The following is a 17804-nucleotide window of genomic DNA, read 5'->3' on the forward strand; positions in this document are numbered from 1 at the left end:
AGGTGGGCAGGCGCGCGCCCGCGCTTTTCCCGGTGACCGAGCCCCCGGGAGCCCCACCCGGGCGGTGACGTCACGCGGGCGGAGCCCCGCCGGCCCCGGCTTTTTCCCCGGCGCGAGCCGTGACGCGCGGCACGCGCCGCTCCCCGCGCTCCCGCCCCCGCCCCTCCATCATGGCGGCGGCGGCGGCGATTTAGGGCAGAGCCCGCGCACCGAACGAGCGCGCGCGCCCGCCCACCGCCCCCGGCGGGAGCGACCCGGGAGCTGCGGCCGCTGCTCCGGCTCCGGCTCCTCCCCGCGGCGCCCGCAGGTGAGGAACGGCCGTGGGAGCGGGGCGGGCCGGCCGCTTATTTATTTATTTACGTGTTTGTTTATTTATGTATTTATTTATTTATTTATTTACCGACCTGTCTGTTTCATTTGCTTGTTTATTTAAGGGCGGGGGGCAGCGGGTACCGGCGGCGGCCCCGCGCGCGCTCCCGAGGGGCGGGCTGGGGACGAGGGGGGGGGGCGCGAACCGAGAGCGCGCGTCTCGGCGGGGGCGCGGCGGGGGCAGGCGCGCCCTCTGGCGGACCCCGCTCCACCCGGGACAGCCCCGGGATAGCTCCGGGATAGCCCCGGGACACCCGGACCCGCCCGCCAGGGCCGCGGAGCCGGCGGCTCCCCCGCTGCAGAGCCCGCGGCGGCGCGCAGGCTGCGAGTCCCGGTGACTCATCCCGGCGCCGTGCCCGCCCGCCCGGGTATAAATATCTCATTCATCGCCGTAGTAACTGAGGGGCTCACGCTGCGCTCCCGCCGGCGGCTCCTGAAACTTGGAGAGGCTTTTTTCGGATGCTCAAACCCAAATAGGCGCGTTGAGACAGAAAGTGAATGGGAGCTCGTTAATAAGAACAGTGTTTTGTCATAATTTAGCGTTGTGGTGAGACGGTTTGAAGCTGCGAAGGACTGAGGACATTCGTAGCGGGTAACGCGTGCAGCTTTTGTTTTTCTTCCTAGAAGAGCAGTCAAAGCGTTTGCCTGGAATGCTCGCTAATTGCGTTTTTGTCAAAGGTCAGCTACAGCTGCTACAGATAAAGAACAATTATGTTTTCCAGTATTTCTATCCCTTAAGTGCCACCAGAGGATCAGCAGTGGCTGCAGTATTGATTCATTTCCAGTAGGAACTGACATGTTTGAACTGAGTAGTTCTCAGTTTATTATAAACAATCTCTTAGTCACACCCTCATACACAGTTGGAAAAGTTCTCCGGAGAATTTATCTCCCCGGTTGATCACAACTGGGTGCTTTGGATAGTCCTGCCTGCTCCGGGAAGCGTTTTCAGAGGCAAACTGCTGCGAGGTTAAACTAGTCCACACACGCAGGTCTCAGCCAGATCCCCACGCAAACCTTCCGCTAAGGCTGCGGAGCGCTGGGTGTTTCCACCTCGCTGGCGCGGGTGCGGTTGTGCAGAGCTGCGGCTCCTTGAGGCTCGGTGGGTTTGTCCGAGCCCGGTGTGGAGCCGGGGCTGCGGGCGCAGCCGAGCCGGGAGCGGCTCCCGTTGGTGTCGGGAGACGATCCAGGCGGGGAAGGCACCCGGCTCTGGAGCTCAAGCCGGGAGCTGCGGCGCTGTTTGGAAAGCCGTGCCGGTGTGTCCGAGATCCTCGGTGCCTCTGCCGCTGTTTCGCTCCAAATGCAGCCGGGGCTGTGGCGGGGCAGCGGCGCTGCTGCAGTTTGGGGTGTGCAGTGAACGATCCTGACCCGCGGGAGGTTTCACAGATGGGCTGAAGCGCAGCCCGGCCTCCAGGCTGGGGATTATATTCGCTGTATCCATTGGCGGGCTGGTGCTGCCCATTATCCAATTTATAACTCTGCCGTGGATTAGGAGGTGACAGATGGGGAAATGTCAGTCCTGCTGCCACTCCTGCTCTCAGGTCGCTTGAGCAGCTCAGCCCACATGAGACAAGTGACAGCAGGGCCGGAGGAGTGACGAGCTGAGTGAGCTTCAACAGGTACAGCCTTCCATCCCCCAAGGCTGCCAAAGGGGATTCTTTTTGTTTGTCTGTAGCGAGCAATTGGTAATAATGTTGCTCTCTGTAGCTTTTTAAGGCCGGTATTCCCGCAGAGAACCTGTTAAACCAGGAGCAGCCCTCTTGCCCTGGCTTGGAGACACGGGGAGTCTGAGCAACACCTCATTTCTCTGCTCCTTTGCATCTCCTGTACCAGCTTGTTCAGGAAACACTCTCTGGACTCTGCTCATTTTGCTCCTTTAGCAGAGAGCTCTCTTTCCTCTGATCTGGTCTCTCAAGCTGTGTGTCCTTTTTCAATCCCCCTCACTGCTGAAAAATGGCCTTTTCTGAGATATTTACAGTATCTGAGTCAATATTTCTTGTTCCTTTTTGTAAACAAAACCAGTCATTCACAATCTAAAAGGAGTCATTCAGTCACTGTGCTGTGAGTTTCTCTCAAAGGAGGACCAGTGGTTCTGATGTGCACTTCCACTCATTATATTCTTTTATGTCAATTTCAAGATCTTTCCCATTCAAGTTTTTAAGTCTCTCTTCTCATTTCACTATAAAACTGCCTCTCAAAATATATCCACAAGGTAATTTTGGGGGTTTTTTTATCATTCTTTCCCCAGGGAAACATTAGCCACTATTTAAATAAATAGTGGTCTGATTCTCTGTTTTTTTTCTCCCCTCCTCCCCTCAGAAGTGCTGAGCCAAGCACACTGTAATTTTTTGTGAATTAGGCCTCCCTGTTGCACTGTGCTGCTTTGGATTTCAGGCTTGTTTTGATCAACTTTTAAATTTATTGCATTGATTTGGAATTGCATTGTGAAGAATAATCTTTGTTCTATACCCAGACTCGTTCTTTGGTCCACATCACAGTTTCTGGATGTCTCTGGACCATCTGTCAGGCTGATTTTTTTCAGGAGAGATCAGTTCAGGTTGTCTGGAAGGGCTCCCATTCACTGTGTAGGCATTGTGAGAAGCATTTTGATTTCAGGGCTGTGGATCTCTGCTGAACAAACCAGAGTTGAACCATGCTGGGGAGTTTCTGCTCTGGTGAATGGCACCTTTCACACCTGGTGATGTGAATGTGTGATGTGCCTGAAGAGCACATCTATTCTTAAAGGATCTTAAAGTCTTCACAGCTGTTATTTATTTTTTTCCAGATCCTCTTGCTCTGTGAACATCTCAGTTATGGAAGAGGCTCAAGGGTGACTTATTGTGCTAAAGCTGTGCTGCTTTGCTGTGATTTTTGAAGTTTCTGAAGCAGGATGTGCTGCCCATGGAGCACTTTGAGATGGAAGAGGCAGCACAGATGAAGTGTTGACTCCAAGTTTATTGTTTCCTTTGTATATAATTCACTACTTTGGTTCAGGCTGTAGCAAGGACCCAGCTGAACCTTTCTGGTAAAGGCTTTTAGGCATTTTCAAATACATGGAGCAGAGGCAGGGCTGCCATAGCATGGTCTTGCTGAGAGAGCCCTTGTCTGTTTTCAGAACTGAATGGGTTTCAGAAACTAGAGTTTCTAAAGAGAATAGTCAGCCACTTTTACACCAGTTCTTTTCCTTTTGCAGCTTTTAGTTTGGTGGTGAATTTTTCTTTGCCAAGCTGTCTACTCCCACAGCAACCATGCCACAGCACAGTTCAAGATCTGTTTATCCACAGTAACCAGTGGCCAGATGCTGTTAATCTGAATTCCTTCTCAGGGAGGGGGGATTAGAAGTTAGCCCAGACATCTTGAATAGCTACATAGGCAAGTGCTTTTCTTTTGCTTTCTCAGATTATTATTAATATTTTTAATCTTGAGGCTTCATTTGCAGGTTGTTCTTTGCTTTTGGAGCCTGAGATTGTTTCTTTTAGTCCCAAGGCATTTCCAGTGCAATCCATAAATCTCTTGAGATGGTCCAATTTCTCTTCCCTGTATATAGCATTTTGCTCTCTGCTTTAAACTCGATTTAATTTCTTATTCTAAATGTAAATGCAGTCTCTAAATTATCTGGCTCTTTCAGTGCCTGTTCAGTAGCTGTTCTGTAGCACAAACTTTCTTGTGTGCCTTTCATTTAGACATCCATTCTGGTGGCCAGGAATGGCTCTTTGAAGTCCTAGAGAACTTAACTTGAAGAGTTTATTAGAAACCCCTGGATAGTATTATTTATCCATCAAGTTGGCAGCATGTTGGAAGTAGTTACCCAGACTTTGCCAAACAAAAAGAGCTAAAACATGTTGATTAGTAGCAAACAACCTTTTAATCTGTTGCATGGCTTTCCCCCACTTCCATGTTGTTGTTTGAGATTTTACTTTTTACCATGTTTTTAATTTCTGTCTACCTTAGTTTTTTTCCTGCAGGTCTTATTTGGATATTTGAAAAAACCAACAAAGCAATGACAGTGAATCAGGGAGGAGTTCTTTGGCCAGATGTTGCTGTTAGGTGTGGGTTTCTGGTTTGCACTTAATAATGTCTGGGTGAGAAATGCAGAACAAACAATCATCTGTTCTTCCAATCTCCACAATGAATGTGGAATTTACTCTGTTGACCATATGTTTTCCATTGCTGTTGGCACAGCAAAATTAATTAGAGGCAATTGTGGTCACTCTTTCTGCATTACAATTTTTGAATAGGGAATCTGAGAAAGCAGAGGAAATACTCATGGGAGGCTTTGGGGAAAGAAGGACTCCTCGGAATTTCTCCTTTTACCACAAGCTGTGTTAAGGAAGTGTTCAGGATCTGTCAGAAGGTGAACACGTGTATTTTTGTGCGTGGTTGGGATGGGAGGTGTTGGGAGGAGCACACTGGTGAGGGATTGCTTGTTTTGCTTCCCTGGGAGTGTGAGCATGGCAGGCAGGGGTGGGAAATGCCACTGCTGGCAGCAGCCAGGAGCTGCCGGGGCACAGCCGCCTTGGCTCTGCACGGTTCTCATTACAGCAGGAACGCACAGGATAGCAGGGCAGAGACCTGCATATTGCTTCAGGACTGTTGCATAATTCCTTGTGGGTTCACGACCTGCTGCAGCCTCACAAACCAACAAACCAAACCCTTGCCTCTTCCCTGGCAGCCTCCCCAGAGCGACGCGTCCGCGCCAGCACAGCCACCCCCATGGCGGCCGCTGCCGTGCCGGGAGGATTCCACTACGAGACCAGATTCGTGGTGCTCAGCTACCTGGGCCTGCTGGCACAGGAGAAACCACTGCAGCATCCTCCTCCTCCAGCCCAAGGTAACATCTGCACCCTCACTCCAGCTGTTGGCATTGCAGCTGCATTTGCAGGTATTCTTGGGCTCTTTCTGCAGGGGTGCAGAGTGTGAGACAAAGCTCGTGGTTTGTTCAGTGAAAAATGAATCCAGCTCGCTTGGAAGATGAGAGATGCTGATGGAAACAAAGCTGTTTGCGTGTTTAATTTGAGCTGTGCCAGGGCTGACTGGTGTTTGGGAAGCAAGTCACTGGTTTTGATTGCTGGGGGGGATGGATGTGTATTACCTTTGAGTCATTGTGAGAATTTCAGCCCATGCTTGCTGCTTTTTGGGGCACAAGTGGAAGTAAGCAGAGGTGAGGTGCTGTTAATGGCATAAACTGAGTGGTGTCTTGAGCAATCTCCTGTGCTAAATAGTTCTGCCCTATTACATGGAGGCTCCTGTTGTTGTCACTCACTGCTGGGGCAGAGATGTGGTCTGTGCTACTTCTGTTTGTTCATTTATTTATTTATGAGAAGCCAAGGACTCTTCCTTGATGTTTCTTCCAGGACAGGTTTATGGATAAAAAAGGTTAAATAAATAAATAGAAGACAGAATAAAAGAAGTTTGGTAGATTGTGGTTCACATAAACTTAGGGGGTAAAGCTGTTCTTTATTTTGTGGTAGTGAGCACTTAAGCAATGTTGTTTGTCAGGATTACCTGGATGACTTGTCACTTCTTAATGACGTTTTAGTGTCTGCTAGTTCTGTGATTCAGAACACAGTCTGATGAAAGGAGGATAAAAAAGCCCAAAACCAAAGAGACAGTCTTCACAATCTTTTTTTTTGTCTCTTTGGACCATCTTTTAAGGATGCATATGTTGTCATTTACTGAACTTACCTGTCATGAAGTTAGAAATTCCTAAAAAGAAAAGATTACATCAAAGTTATGAAACTGAAAACTGCTTTTCAGTTTGGCACTAAAGCATATATCACATGCTGGTTATATTATATGTAATTCATTATGTTAATGTTAGTATATGTGATTCATAAAATTAACCTTAGTATATTTAAGGTATGTTTGGTACTTCCACTTTGACTGCATTTGTGGCTCATGAAAGGAGAAGCACCTTAGCTGTTTGATAAAAACCTTTGTTGAAAAATGTGCTTATTTAAGCAATAACATCTCATTGTATTGAGTATATATAAAGATTCAATGTGTGAGATTGTGTTAGTCTTAAAGCTTTTTAAAAACGATTTGGCTGTAGTTACCTTTGAAGTATTTGTAAATTGAGGTGAAACCTTTCCATTTCACAGTCAGTTAATTCTCATTACTAAAACCTCTAAGCTTCTAGTTTGAATTACAGAGATGTATTTCAACTTTCTAAAGAGGAAGCTGCAAATGCTTAAATGACAATTTTGTAGTAACTTAAGAGGATTTTACTTCTCAGATATTTAGATGTGTTAGCTTGTGTGACAGCAATCTCTAGTTGGATTTGCTACTGAAATACTCCCAAGCATTCATACTTTATGACTTCTAAAAAGGAAATCTTCCTACATTTTTGCCCCCTCATTCCCCAAACCAGACAGTGTCCACAATGTCTTCTCTCCTGGTTATGTTTCACTTTAATTAGATCTCTCTTTCAGTGTTTTTGCTGCTTTCAGATCAAAGCTTCTGGATTAAATCATTTTGCCTTACTTTCAATTTGCCAACTTGTTTCTCACTCTCTTTTGTAGTGCTTTGAATGAACTTCAGGCTGCATTGAACTAAGCAAACATTTTCTTTCGTTTTTCTCCTTCAGGATTTGTTTCATTCTTTCCTAACTCACTTTTGTTGGTGGTGGTTTTCTGCTTTCCATGCTTCTGAGAGGTTTATTTTGTCTGCCAGCTACATTTAAAAGTCCTTTCTCCTACCTTTTCTTACCTTGCTTGCAGTTAAGCAGTGTTTGAGCTGCCCTCCCTGATGTGTGTGGTTATATCAGAGTGCTGTGTGCATCTCCATTGGCTCTTGAGCAGTTCATATACCCAGTGTGAATCCCCTAGGAGGGGAGCACAGCCCATAATGGATATTTCCTGCCCTGCCTAATGCACTGCTGGGAGGTGTAGCTGGGTGTTATGGTGCTGTGCATGAGCTGGGAAACCTGGCTGGAGCAAGAGAGACAGGAAAGGTGGGAAATGGAAATGTCTGGAATCCTGTAATGAGGGGGAGGCTTGTGGGTTTGGTAACAGCAGCAGAGCATTGCTTCCTGCTTGGCTGTGTGTTTCCCAAGCACCATCACCAGCTGTTGATACAACACTTTGAGTGATCCCAGTTCCTTCCAGTGTGGATTTCTGTGGCACTTCAAAATGCTGGTCAGGAGTATTTCTGTATTGATTTGTGAATTGAGAGGATTCCAATAAAAAACACCTGTCCTTAATCTTACTTTGCTTTGATTTGGTTATTGTGCAGACACATTCCATGGGAAGTAATGAAGCAGCAATTTTGCTTTTGCCTGTTTCCAGTTGCAGAACACTTACTGTACTTTGTGTTTCATTCATATGAGGCCTTGACTCTGGTTTGCAGTACTTTCCCTTCATTTATTTTTCTCAGATACAAATAAGACTGTACTTCTGGTCTGTTTTCTGAACCATACTCATTGTAGTGGGAATATCCAGGAAGACAAGTTGCAGCTTGCCCTGATGGAGTTAAATTAACTTACTTGTCTGTGTGATTGGGAGAGTAAGGGACTCCTCTAGAGGGCAGTTCAGTGCAGGATCCCAGTTCCAGCCACCTTGTGTCACCTGCTGGAGGATCTTCTGCCTTGCCATTGCATGTGCACAGAACGTGGGAGGTGAGGAAGAAAGGTGCACTGGGTGTTGTTAGGATTTCTGTATTTCCCCTGAATCTCCTTCTATAGCAGTCTCCCAGATTTCAGTGCAGTTTCATCACTCCAGTTAAACTAGAAAGGGTATCTGGTGGGTCAAAACCAAAAGAGTGATGCTTCCCAACAGGAGTGCTGTTATTTTCTCTGTCCACCAGAACTGGTAGGAAGGATTGAATGCTTTTGTTTGTTCCCTGTCCTTCCCTCCTACCATCATCTGCCTCTGTTTTCCTGCATTTTGTACTGTTATTTTTTCTGGTGTATGTCTTTCTGTTTCAAAAACTGAGATAAGAATAAAACTTGAAGATAAGTTGATGGGTTTCCAGTTAAAACTTCTCATTTTTTTGTAGGCCTAATGTGCTTTGCAAGACTGATGGTTTTTGGAGGGTTTTTATTCAGTGAATAGAAAATTAAGAGAAATTACGTAGAAAATTTCATTGCAGTTTCCTTTTGGGTCTCTTGGTTGGTCTTGGTTTTGTTGCAAGGAGAATGGTTTCAATCACTTCTGGCTTCAAGCAAATAAGGTTGATCTAAATCAACACCTGATGAGCATTTGGAAATTTTTATTTTGCTCTCTTCAGCACAGGGACTGAAGAGAGCTATCCACAGTATTCTAGACTCTTGAAGAAAAGGCAGTTTTACTGGACAAGCCAATCTTTTAACATTATAGCTCTATAGTGTTCTGTAAAGGATTTCAGTGTCTCCAGAGGTAAATCCAGCAAATTTAACTGGCCAGTGCTTTGGGAGATATTTCCTATTTGTTTTGCCAGAGCAGTGATTCCACATAACAGTCACTGCAGTTTCTTTAAAGCAAAATCCATTAGCAGTAAATTCTGTTACTTTTGGTTGGTTTTCAGGTAGGTGAACAAATCAGATAAATTGATAAAACACATAGAGGAGCATCACCTGTGTAAGTCACTGTGGTTTGAGGCAGCAGATGAGTACATGTATTTAAAATGTGTAGAAGCTCTCAGCTGTCTGCTCATTGGATTGTGGAGAGATGCTTTGTATTTTTTCAGAACTCTTGTCATAAGTACTGTAAGTACTGGTTCAGACACAGAAAATAGTTATTAAGTATTGGAAAACATCTTTACCCTTTTCCTCCTGAAGTCCCTCTCTTTACAGAAGCCTCTGCTCTGCTCCAGTTGTTAGTATTGCTAACTGTTCAAGGGAGTCAAAGTACTTTGTTTTTGTGATTCAATTTAGTTGTGTTTTGTTTCTTTGTATTTTATCAAGGAGTTACTTTTAATGTATTTCTCCTTTTTAATCTTCCCCTCCATTGCTTGACACCACCCCATGCTTGTGGCTACAACAAACATTGGGAAGAAAAGTGTTTTTTCTGGGTTTCCCTTGAGGTGAAGAGTGAAAAATCTTAAATAATCCCTTTGTTTACAGAGCATCTGAAGGATTTATAGTCAGTGCTGCTTCTGCATGGTGACAGTGGAGTCAGGAAGTGTGCAAGGGTCTGACAGTTTTACACTTTCCCTGAGGAGCATGCTGCCCACAGAACTTTCATCCAGTTATCATGGAGAATGTCCTTGGGACATTTATTATCTTTTTGGAATTACACATGAAGTGCTGTGTGCAGTTAGTGGTTGAGCCATTTTCCTGGTTTCCCACACTCATGGCACCTGCTGTTGGCTTGTAGGAAATGGAGTTTTTTGATTGTTTTAACTTAGATGATGAACTTACCTGTTAGAGACCTTCTCTTAGGGAAAACAGACCTAGCTGGGCTGTAAAAATTCACATTGTGGGTCAGAGCAGTCCAGTTCATGGGGATAAGGGAGCTGTTCCTGACCTGAGGCAAGGAAAAGGAGCTTTTTGGGGTGGGAATTCTCACTTGGTTAAGCCTCCTTCTCTGCAAAAAGAAAGGAAAAAAAATTCAGTGTTAGATGGCAGTATCTTGTCTCTTTTTAATATTTTAGACTTTTTCAGTTTCTTTTAAGCTGAGCCTTCTTATGCTTTATAAAGATCTTTTAAACATTTCTGAAATTGAGGGCTCCATCTATGTGTGGCAGTCCCTGGCCTGGAGTTTGCTGGTGTAATGGATGTACTTTTCATTAAAGGAAACAGATAAATACATTTGTAAAGAGATTTTGTGTATCTTTGTCATTTCTCAGTGGTCACAGTAATTTTAGAATCTTACTTAATGTTTTAAGAAGTCTGAGATGTTCAAGAAATATTACAGTCATGCTGAAAGTAAATATTTAAGTCAACTGTGCAGAAGTTAATATAGAGACCTAGGAGAACTCAAAAATGAAGATACTACTAAACTAAAATTACAGGCATGAAAGAAAAAAATCAGGAGCAATCTGTGACATCAGGAGATTTCTAATCATCCTTCATTCCCTTGAACTAAAAGGAAATCTTTTCAGTCTCTCCTTATAATTGCTGTTGTCCCTTGTTGCTGAAGTTTTGGCTCAAGCACTGTTAAAATGAGATGTGCAGACTCTGTAGCTCTGATGAATGATTTCCCATCCCTCCTCCTGGGATCAAACCTGGCACACAGGTTACTCTTCTATTGTTGCTGAGCCTCTGGAGTTTTACTGAAGTATTACATTTGTTTATTAGTCTGATGCTCCCTGATGCAGTGCTTGATGGACTTTCAGAACACATTTTCCTCTACTTTTTAGGTTATTTCCAAATACCTGAAACCCAAAATCTTAACAGGAACATAATTGTGCCAAAGTGACCATTTATTCCATAAATAGAGAGTAGAATGCACTAACTATGTGTAAGAACACATAGCAGAGGTTTGTTGTGCCTCTGGGTTGGGAAGAGGCTGTGCAGAATTCATTTACCAAAAACCCAGAAGAGGCAAACCCATTTCCAGAGCAAATGAAAGCACTAAGTGCTCATGGCTCTTACAAACAGCATTTCTGGTGTGACCATTTGCATCTTTGATAATGAAAATATATTCTCATCTAAAATAAGCTGGTTTTTCTGTTTTCTTCTGTTTGTGACTTGGAAGTTGGCTAATTGAGAAAAAGATAGCCCTCACTTAGGACCTTTGCTGTTGTGCAGTGTTTGCTGGTAGCAGTGTACATCCAGGAGATGCAGAAAGCTGAAATCCATTCTTTATTAGGGGAATAAACAGTGCAAAGTCACTGCTCTAGGAGGGGTAGGGTTTTGATGTTCTGGCATGACTGAACAGTCAGGTGCTCTCAGAATTAGCAGCTGCTGCAAAGTTGTGGGTGTTACGAGATGGAAAGCATTGACTGCAGTGCTGATTATCTAAACAGCTCTTTTGTTTAGATAGCTAACTAGCAGCAGTGGAATTTCTCTTCCTTCCATTTTCTGGGTGACTTCTTATCAAGTATGACAGCCTGCCATGGGTGATCATCATCACATTAGTCCTGTGAGAATGGGTCTGTCCCTTTCCTGCATGGGGAAAGCACAGTTCACACAGGGGCTGCCATTTGCACACACTTGTTGCACTTGACTCCAGAGCAGTGGTTCAGTTTTTCAAATGACAGGGACTGACAGGGCATTAACCAAAAGGAGGAACAGTTTGCTCCTCTCTGGAATTTATTACTCAGAGTGACAAAGAGGCACTACTTGGAAAGGGATTTAAGAAGCTAAGTTATTCTGAACATGTGTGGTTAAGTCAAGTGGAACTTAACTGGTTATCATTGTTCTTTTCAATTGTAGGAGACCTTAGAAGCTTACTGTCTAGTGTTTTGGTTTTTTTTTAATACAGAAAATGCACCGTGTACTTCATTATACATTTGTGTGTGTTGTGCTTTTACACACCCTTTTGTGAAATTTAGTGATTATGTGTGTTCATTGTGGAAGAAGAGGGGAGGCAAGATGACTCTTAAAGTGAGTTCCAGCAGAGAAACAAACCAAAGAAAACAGGCATCAAGTTATGATTTAGCACCTTCAAAACAGGAATGAAAAAAGATGTGCCAGAAAGCTCCACTGGCTGTTCCAGCATTTACCTGAAGATCTGGGTGTAAAATGAAAGTGATGAGGAGGAAATTGAGTCAGATGATACCAACATTACAGATACAAATCCTTTCCCTTTTTTGTTTTCTTCAACTGAGTGAAGAATGTAGAGCAGAACATTGGTAGCCCTTGGTGTAGGTGCAGAAAGGGTGAGAAATTCAAATGTCCTGAATGCCTGGGTTTGTTTGGAAACATTTTTGTGTTTCTTGGTGCAGCATAATGATTAAGATGATTGAGGGTCTATGTAACCCTGACTGATAAGGCTGAAACAACTTTTTGTTACCAATATCTAGAGTGAGCACATAGCAAATGTATTTGTGATGCGTGTGAACTTCTGGGGATATGTAGCCATTTCAAATTCCTAAATTTCTGGTTTAGGAGAGGAGAATTGACAGAAAATTGTGAGGTCCTTTGCAAGTCTTCACAAGTCTTGCTTGTGAACCCAGTGTTAAATTGTGGCCTGTAGACTCCTCATGGCCAGGGAAATTACGCACAGTTCACAGGTTTCAGGATTCTTCATTGATGCCATTGCATTGCTGTTCTGAGAATGTTGAAGATTTTGCAGGTGTCAAGAGAAATTTTATATTTTTGCTACTAAAATTCAAGCTTATGCTAGTCTGCTTTGGTGTAGTTTGATAATAAGTGTATTAGTTATAGTGGCTGATTGTTTATGTGCCTTGGTTTGATTTTGGTCTTAAATTGAAGGTGTTGCTTTTAAAGTTCCTGTGCATTCTGTTTGTAGCCTTACAGTTGTTTTGTTTTTGTTTGTTTGTTTGAAAACTATTTAAAACATCAGTTCTACCTTGAATAGGCCTGGGTTCATGTAATCAAACTTTTGTAATAAGCCCTCTGAAGGGATCATACTTGTTACTTTGTAAAATCAAACTTTCATCTCGAATTCCTTTATACCTAATATTTCAATGCCACGTTCCATTATCTACCTTATTCGAAACACAAAATTAGAACATTGGAATTATTTCTTTGGTTTCTTTCAGGGACTCAACAACAGCTTATGGCACAGCCTGCTCTGGAGAAAGAGGCTTTGGAGAAGATTAAAATAGAAATCGAGGAGGAGCTAAAACGTCTCGATGAAGAAATCTTGGAAGGTGCTCTTGAGGTTTTCCCGTTTCAATCCATAATCTCTATGCACTGTAATGGTGGTTAATTTGTAACAGGTACTCCAGCTAAAGAGATTTTTGAATATGTTGAATCTCTTTATCCTCCTCCCCCCCCACCCAAGATTTGTACACATTGTCACATGGAGTAAAATAGTTAAAGGTTAGCATTTGGAGTGGTGGAGCCTGGCCAAAGCAAACAACTGGATGACATTTAATAGTCTGCTGTAAATAATGAAAAGTAAGCAGCCCTTAAGCTGCTGCACTTGATGGCAGAAGCCCTCAGGAGCTAATATTTCAAGGAGTGTGGATTTAAACTGTCACATTTCTCCCTTGCACCATGTTTATTTTTGTGATATTCTTTGACCTGTAGATGTGGTTTTTATAGAACTCCCAGCAAGGAATGATGTCAAACCCATCTTTGCTTGGCATGCATGTTGCAAACCAGAAATCTGAAATAGAAGCACTCCAGGGCTGTTTAAGTTCATTCATATGGAGCTTTCTACAAGTTTTAGACTGAGAAGGAAAAGGTTATATGAACCAAATAATATTGAAAATACCAGGACTCTAGTACTGCTGCAGAGATGTCCATGTGTGGGCAAGTATACTCTGGAAAGAGGCTCTTCTGCTGCTCCATCTGGGTTGGCATCAGCTTAAAATGGGAGAATAGCTCCATGTTCAGCAAACTTGCTGGTTAGAATGCAGTTGTGAATAAGAGCTGGTGGGGAAATATAGCTCAATCTCTGCCTTATAAGTAGCACTTTGAGAATGTATTTAGACATTTGTTCATTGCATGCTTTGACTACAGAGCTGTGGTTTTTTTCATCCCTCATGTAAACTGCTGGGATAAGACATCTGAGACTGTTGATGTTCTTCTGTCAATCTGTTTTATTTTGTGTGCCTTCTTCTCTCAGCATTTACCACTACAGGGTTTGACTGCCACACTTCCCCAGTGTTCAGCCCTGCCAATCCAGAGAGCTCAATAGAAGATTGCCTGGCTCATCTGGGGGAGAAAGTGTCCCAGGAGTTGAAGGAACATCTGCACAAAGCACTGCAGATCTTGCTTAGCAAGTGAGTTTCCATTTGCTTTTTCAAAGATGTTTCCATTTGCACTGTGACTGCTGCTGAAATGCTGAAGTTGGGACTGCATCTTGTATTGCAATTTCCAGCCTGAAATTTAATGGATTCATGTGAACTACTTTAGGCTTCTCTGAGTGACTTCCAAAATGTGTTGGTAGAGAGGTGGAGTTGGAAGGTGCTGCTTTAGGAAGAGTTGCATGAATGCAGCCATGCATTCAAGTGGTTCTAGCTTGTTGATGTTCTTGACTTTCTATGTTTTCTGTAGGAAAATATTTACGTTCCAGGTAATTTTTTTGTTTATCAATGTCAATACATGAAGTCTGAAATGCCTGTGAAACTGGACTGTCATTTTATAAGGCAAACTAGAGTTACTGTTTAATCTCTTCATAATATCCTTCCTGCAGCTGTTCCTGCTGCTCTCATCCCACTGATTGATTTAGATTTGGTTTCAAAGAATTAATGTGCCAAGCAAGTCAAGAGAGTGCCCTTAAAATGACCAACTCAAGTTATGTTTTCCCCAGTGTGCTTTAACTCTGTTCTTTCCCCCCTGTTGCCAGAGTAGTGCTATTTGATGAAATACTTATTAATTTGACTTTTATTTTCCTGCCCTCTGACATGCATATGAACAAGTTGGTACAGTAGGCTGTCAGATCACATCAGGCTCTGGAGTTCAATGAGCAGTTTTCTGTCCAATGCCAGTTACCACTATTTCCATTAAACTGAAGTCTGAACTTGCCTTTTGTAATGATCTGGCTGAGGACAGCAGTGCATCTTCTGCTGTTACTGGGCAGAAAGCCTTTGCTGTTACTGACTCTGAGATGCCAAATCATCTTAGAGGAAGATGGGAATTTCATCACCCAATTCAGATGATTTCATCATCCAATTCAGGATGTGATAAAGGTGTCTGGTGCTGGTGTTTTATATCTGAAACACAAAACTTGCTAGCTCTTGAAAATTACTGTAATACACGTGAAACATTTTGTCCTCTGGAAGCTGAGAACTTTGTTTTATTCATGTTCTTTTATTTCCTTTTGTAACTTAGAGTGTTGGTTTGACTTCTTTAGGCCGGTGACGTATCAGGAATATCGGGAGCGCACGCAGGAGGCAGCTGCTCACGCCAGTGGATGGAACAAGGTACCACAGCAGGGACTTGCACTTGCATCTGTCTCATGTCTCCTTGGTGTGCTTGTTTGTGCTAGCTACAGTTGTGCTTCTCAGAGCCAAAAGTAGAAATAACTTGGTTTTAGTCTAAGTTCTACTTTCAGAGTGGTAGATGTGCACATAGTGGGTAGTTTTATAGATAGAAGTTACTGAATGGAAGTGTTGGGTCAGCATTCCTTTAGTTTGGTGAAATAGAGTTAGACATGTTGCTTGACTTACTTTTTTTCAATTCCCAAGAGAGGTTAATTCCTGCAGCAGTTTTGGAACAAAATCTGAGATGGTTTTTTCATAATACTTCTCTGCTCTTTACCTGCTCCAATGTCAAGTTTAAAATATATGTAAAAAAGAGAACATGGTGAAAATAAAAATTGACAGTATCTTCATGATATTTAAATTTTTCAGAAAACATAGGGACTGTGTTCCTACATGGTTTCAAGAGTAGTTATCTCAAATGATGGGAGTCTTTTTTTTTTTAAACAAAATGCAAATCTGTAAATGAATTATCTTAAAATACTTTTAATGTAGTGTGAGTAGATTACTCTTCCCAGATTCATCTTTCATTAATCATTCAAATTCATCACCTTAATCATTCTGAGTTCAGCTGGGCATCAGAAAAAGAATGAAAGAATGAAATAACTTCTTGCAAATTTAATCACAAATTGAGTGTTAAAATATATACTTAAATTCAAAATAGAACAAGAAATCTTTTTCCCCTTCTTTACATTTTTTTTTCAGGAAGACTTTTTTCCCTGACTAGATTTCCCTGCTTACTACAGAAACTGTTCATCTAACCAAGGGTGTGGGCACTTGTAAAGCAGTTTAATAGACATTGCATGACAAGTTACTGCCCATGGCTCCAGCAATTATCATTGCTTTATGTGTGTGCTCTTTCAATTTGTCATCTTGTGATTCACAGCATTTTGGTTTAAACAACCATGAAATCTGATTATCAAGAAGGTGGCTTAAGCTAGCACATTTCACTTTTCAGCTGGTGAAAGCTAAAACCAAGCATAAAACCATTGATTGTGGCTCAGCTGGCAAGGGAGGAGGTGCAAGGGGCTTCTCAGGTCAGTCTGCTTTGTGCCACCTCCTCAAGATGCAGTGTGGATGAAGTTTATGATCCAGCCTTCATTCCTCTGGCTCCTGGATTTCCAGCAGCTTGTGGTGGAGAGCATCATCCACAACATCTTTGTCATCAGTTGTGCTTGCTCTCTCAGCATTTGTTGCTACAAAACATATATTCCAAAAGCAAACCAGAGTGGAAATTTTGTACCCAGCACAGCATCTGTTTGTGTTGTTTTTCTGGTGGCTTGGAGCTCCAGGAATGCCTAGCAGTTCCTTCAATAATCTTTGTTTTGAGGAGGTGGAATACATTTGTGGTGGTTTCATTTCCTTTTAATTTCCTTTATCATCTTGATCAGAATTATGTTTTAGAAGAAATCTAGATATCCTCTCCTGCCATCTCAGCTCAGCTTAATTTTTACTCTAAAGAAGCTGTTAGAAAAACATGGTGATGTTGAATTCTATAAAGGAAAAGGATCTTCATATTTTATTTGAAATAAGGCTGTCATTTAAAAAAAAAACTTCCAATCCACTTCAGACAGGGCAAATTAAATTATAGTAAAATGAACATAAGAAAAAAAATTAAATACTCTCATGGTGAGTTTTTATGCTTTTTTCTTAAAACTAAATATTATATACATAAATCAAAAATGCATAATCCCACTTTGTGCTTTATCTGGAAGGATAAGAGATATTGTTATTGAGAGCCAGTTGAACTGGTGAGTAGGGTAGCAGTCTTCTTAAATCCCATTCTTACTGATTAATGGGGGCATAGAATAGCACAAGAAAAATGCAATAAGTAGTCATCTGAAGAATTAGATTAATTTTAAATTGGATTAGTTACAAGGTACACAGAGCTGCAATAATTTTGGGTATAGCTTCCTCAAAGCCTCTGAAATTTATTTGGCTTTTTTTGTGTGTGTGCATTTAAATTTGTAGTATTGTACAATGGGATTGCAATAGTGTAGTGGACAAGTGTTTCATTTACACAATCAGCTGTCTTCTGATAGTGAAGTGGGTTTTATAATGATTCCCTAGAAGTTTTCTCCTGCCAACTATTTTCTGTGTGTGTTTTTCTTCAGTGAAAATATAAATAGCCTCTAGCATTCTTTCCCAGGTCCTGATGGAGGGAGTTACAGTTGCTTTGAATTGCAAAGGCTGTATTTTTACTTTGTTCTAGTTAAATCTTACCACCATTCACACAGCTGCTTTACTGTGCAGAAAGGTGTTGTTGATTTTGATGGAAGTCCTGTGAGGTAATTTCTTTCATGAATTTAGGGACATTCTGGTGCAAACCTGCTCCTGTTCCTACTGGTCTCAAAGGCAGCAGTGTCAGTAATTTTAGCAGGAAGGGAAAGCTGGATGGTGTTGGTCTGAGTTTGGTTCTTTATTCTGAGGCTTGAAGAGATTTGTTGAATTTGGGGGGA

General features: G+C 42.5%; 1 protein-coding gene across 3 annotated transcripts in view; it reads left to right on the top strand.

Annotated features, from left to right (window-relative positions):
- Positions 1–107: 107 nt before the first annotated feature.
- Positions 108–17804, top strand: part of BCL2L13 (BCL2 like 13) — a 33584-nt gene continuing 15887 nt past the window's right edge. The window contains exons 1-5 of one of the 3 annotated variants that reach the window (XM_079303198.1): positions 108–307; positions 5039–5197; positions 12955–13065; positions 13989–14145; positions 15219–15288. In XM_079303198.1, coding sequence (XP_079159324.1) covers positions 5080–5197; positions 12955–13065; positions 13989–14145; positions 15219–15288 — 456 coding nt within the window. In that variant the 5' untranslated portion in view covers positions 108–307; positions 5039–5079. Of the gene's footprint in view, positions 308–5038; positions 5198–8597; positions 8721–12954; positions 13066–13988; positions 14146–15218; positions 15289–17804 lie in introns of those variants that run through there. The other 2 variants (XM_079303200.1, XM_079303199.1) reach the window with 2 other exon arrangements.

Source organism: Erithacus rubecula (genome assembly GCF_903797595.1).
Source record: "Erithacus rubecula genome assembly, chromosome: 4".
NCBI classification, from domain to species: Eukaryota; Metazoa; Chordata; class Aves; order Passeriformes; family Muscicapidae; genus Erithacus; species Erithacus rubecula.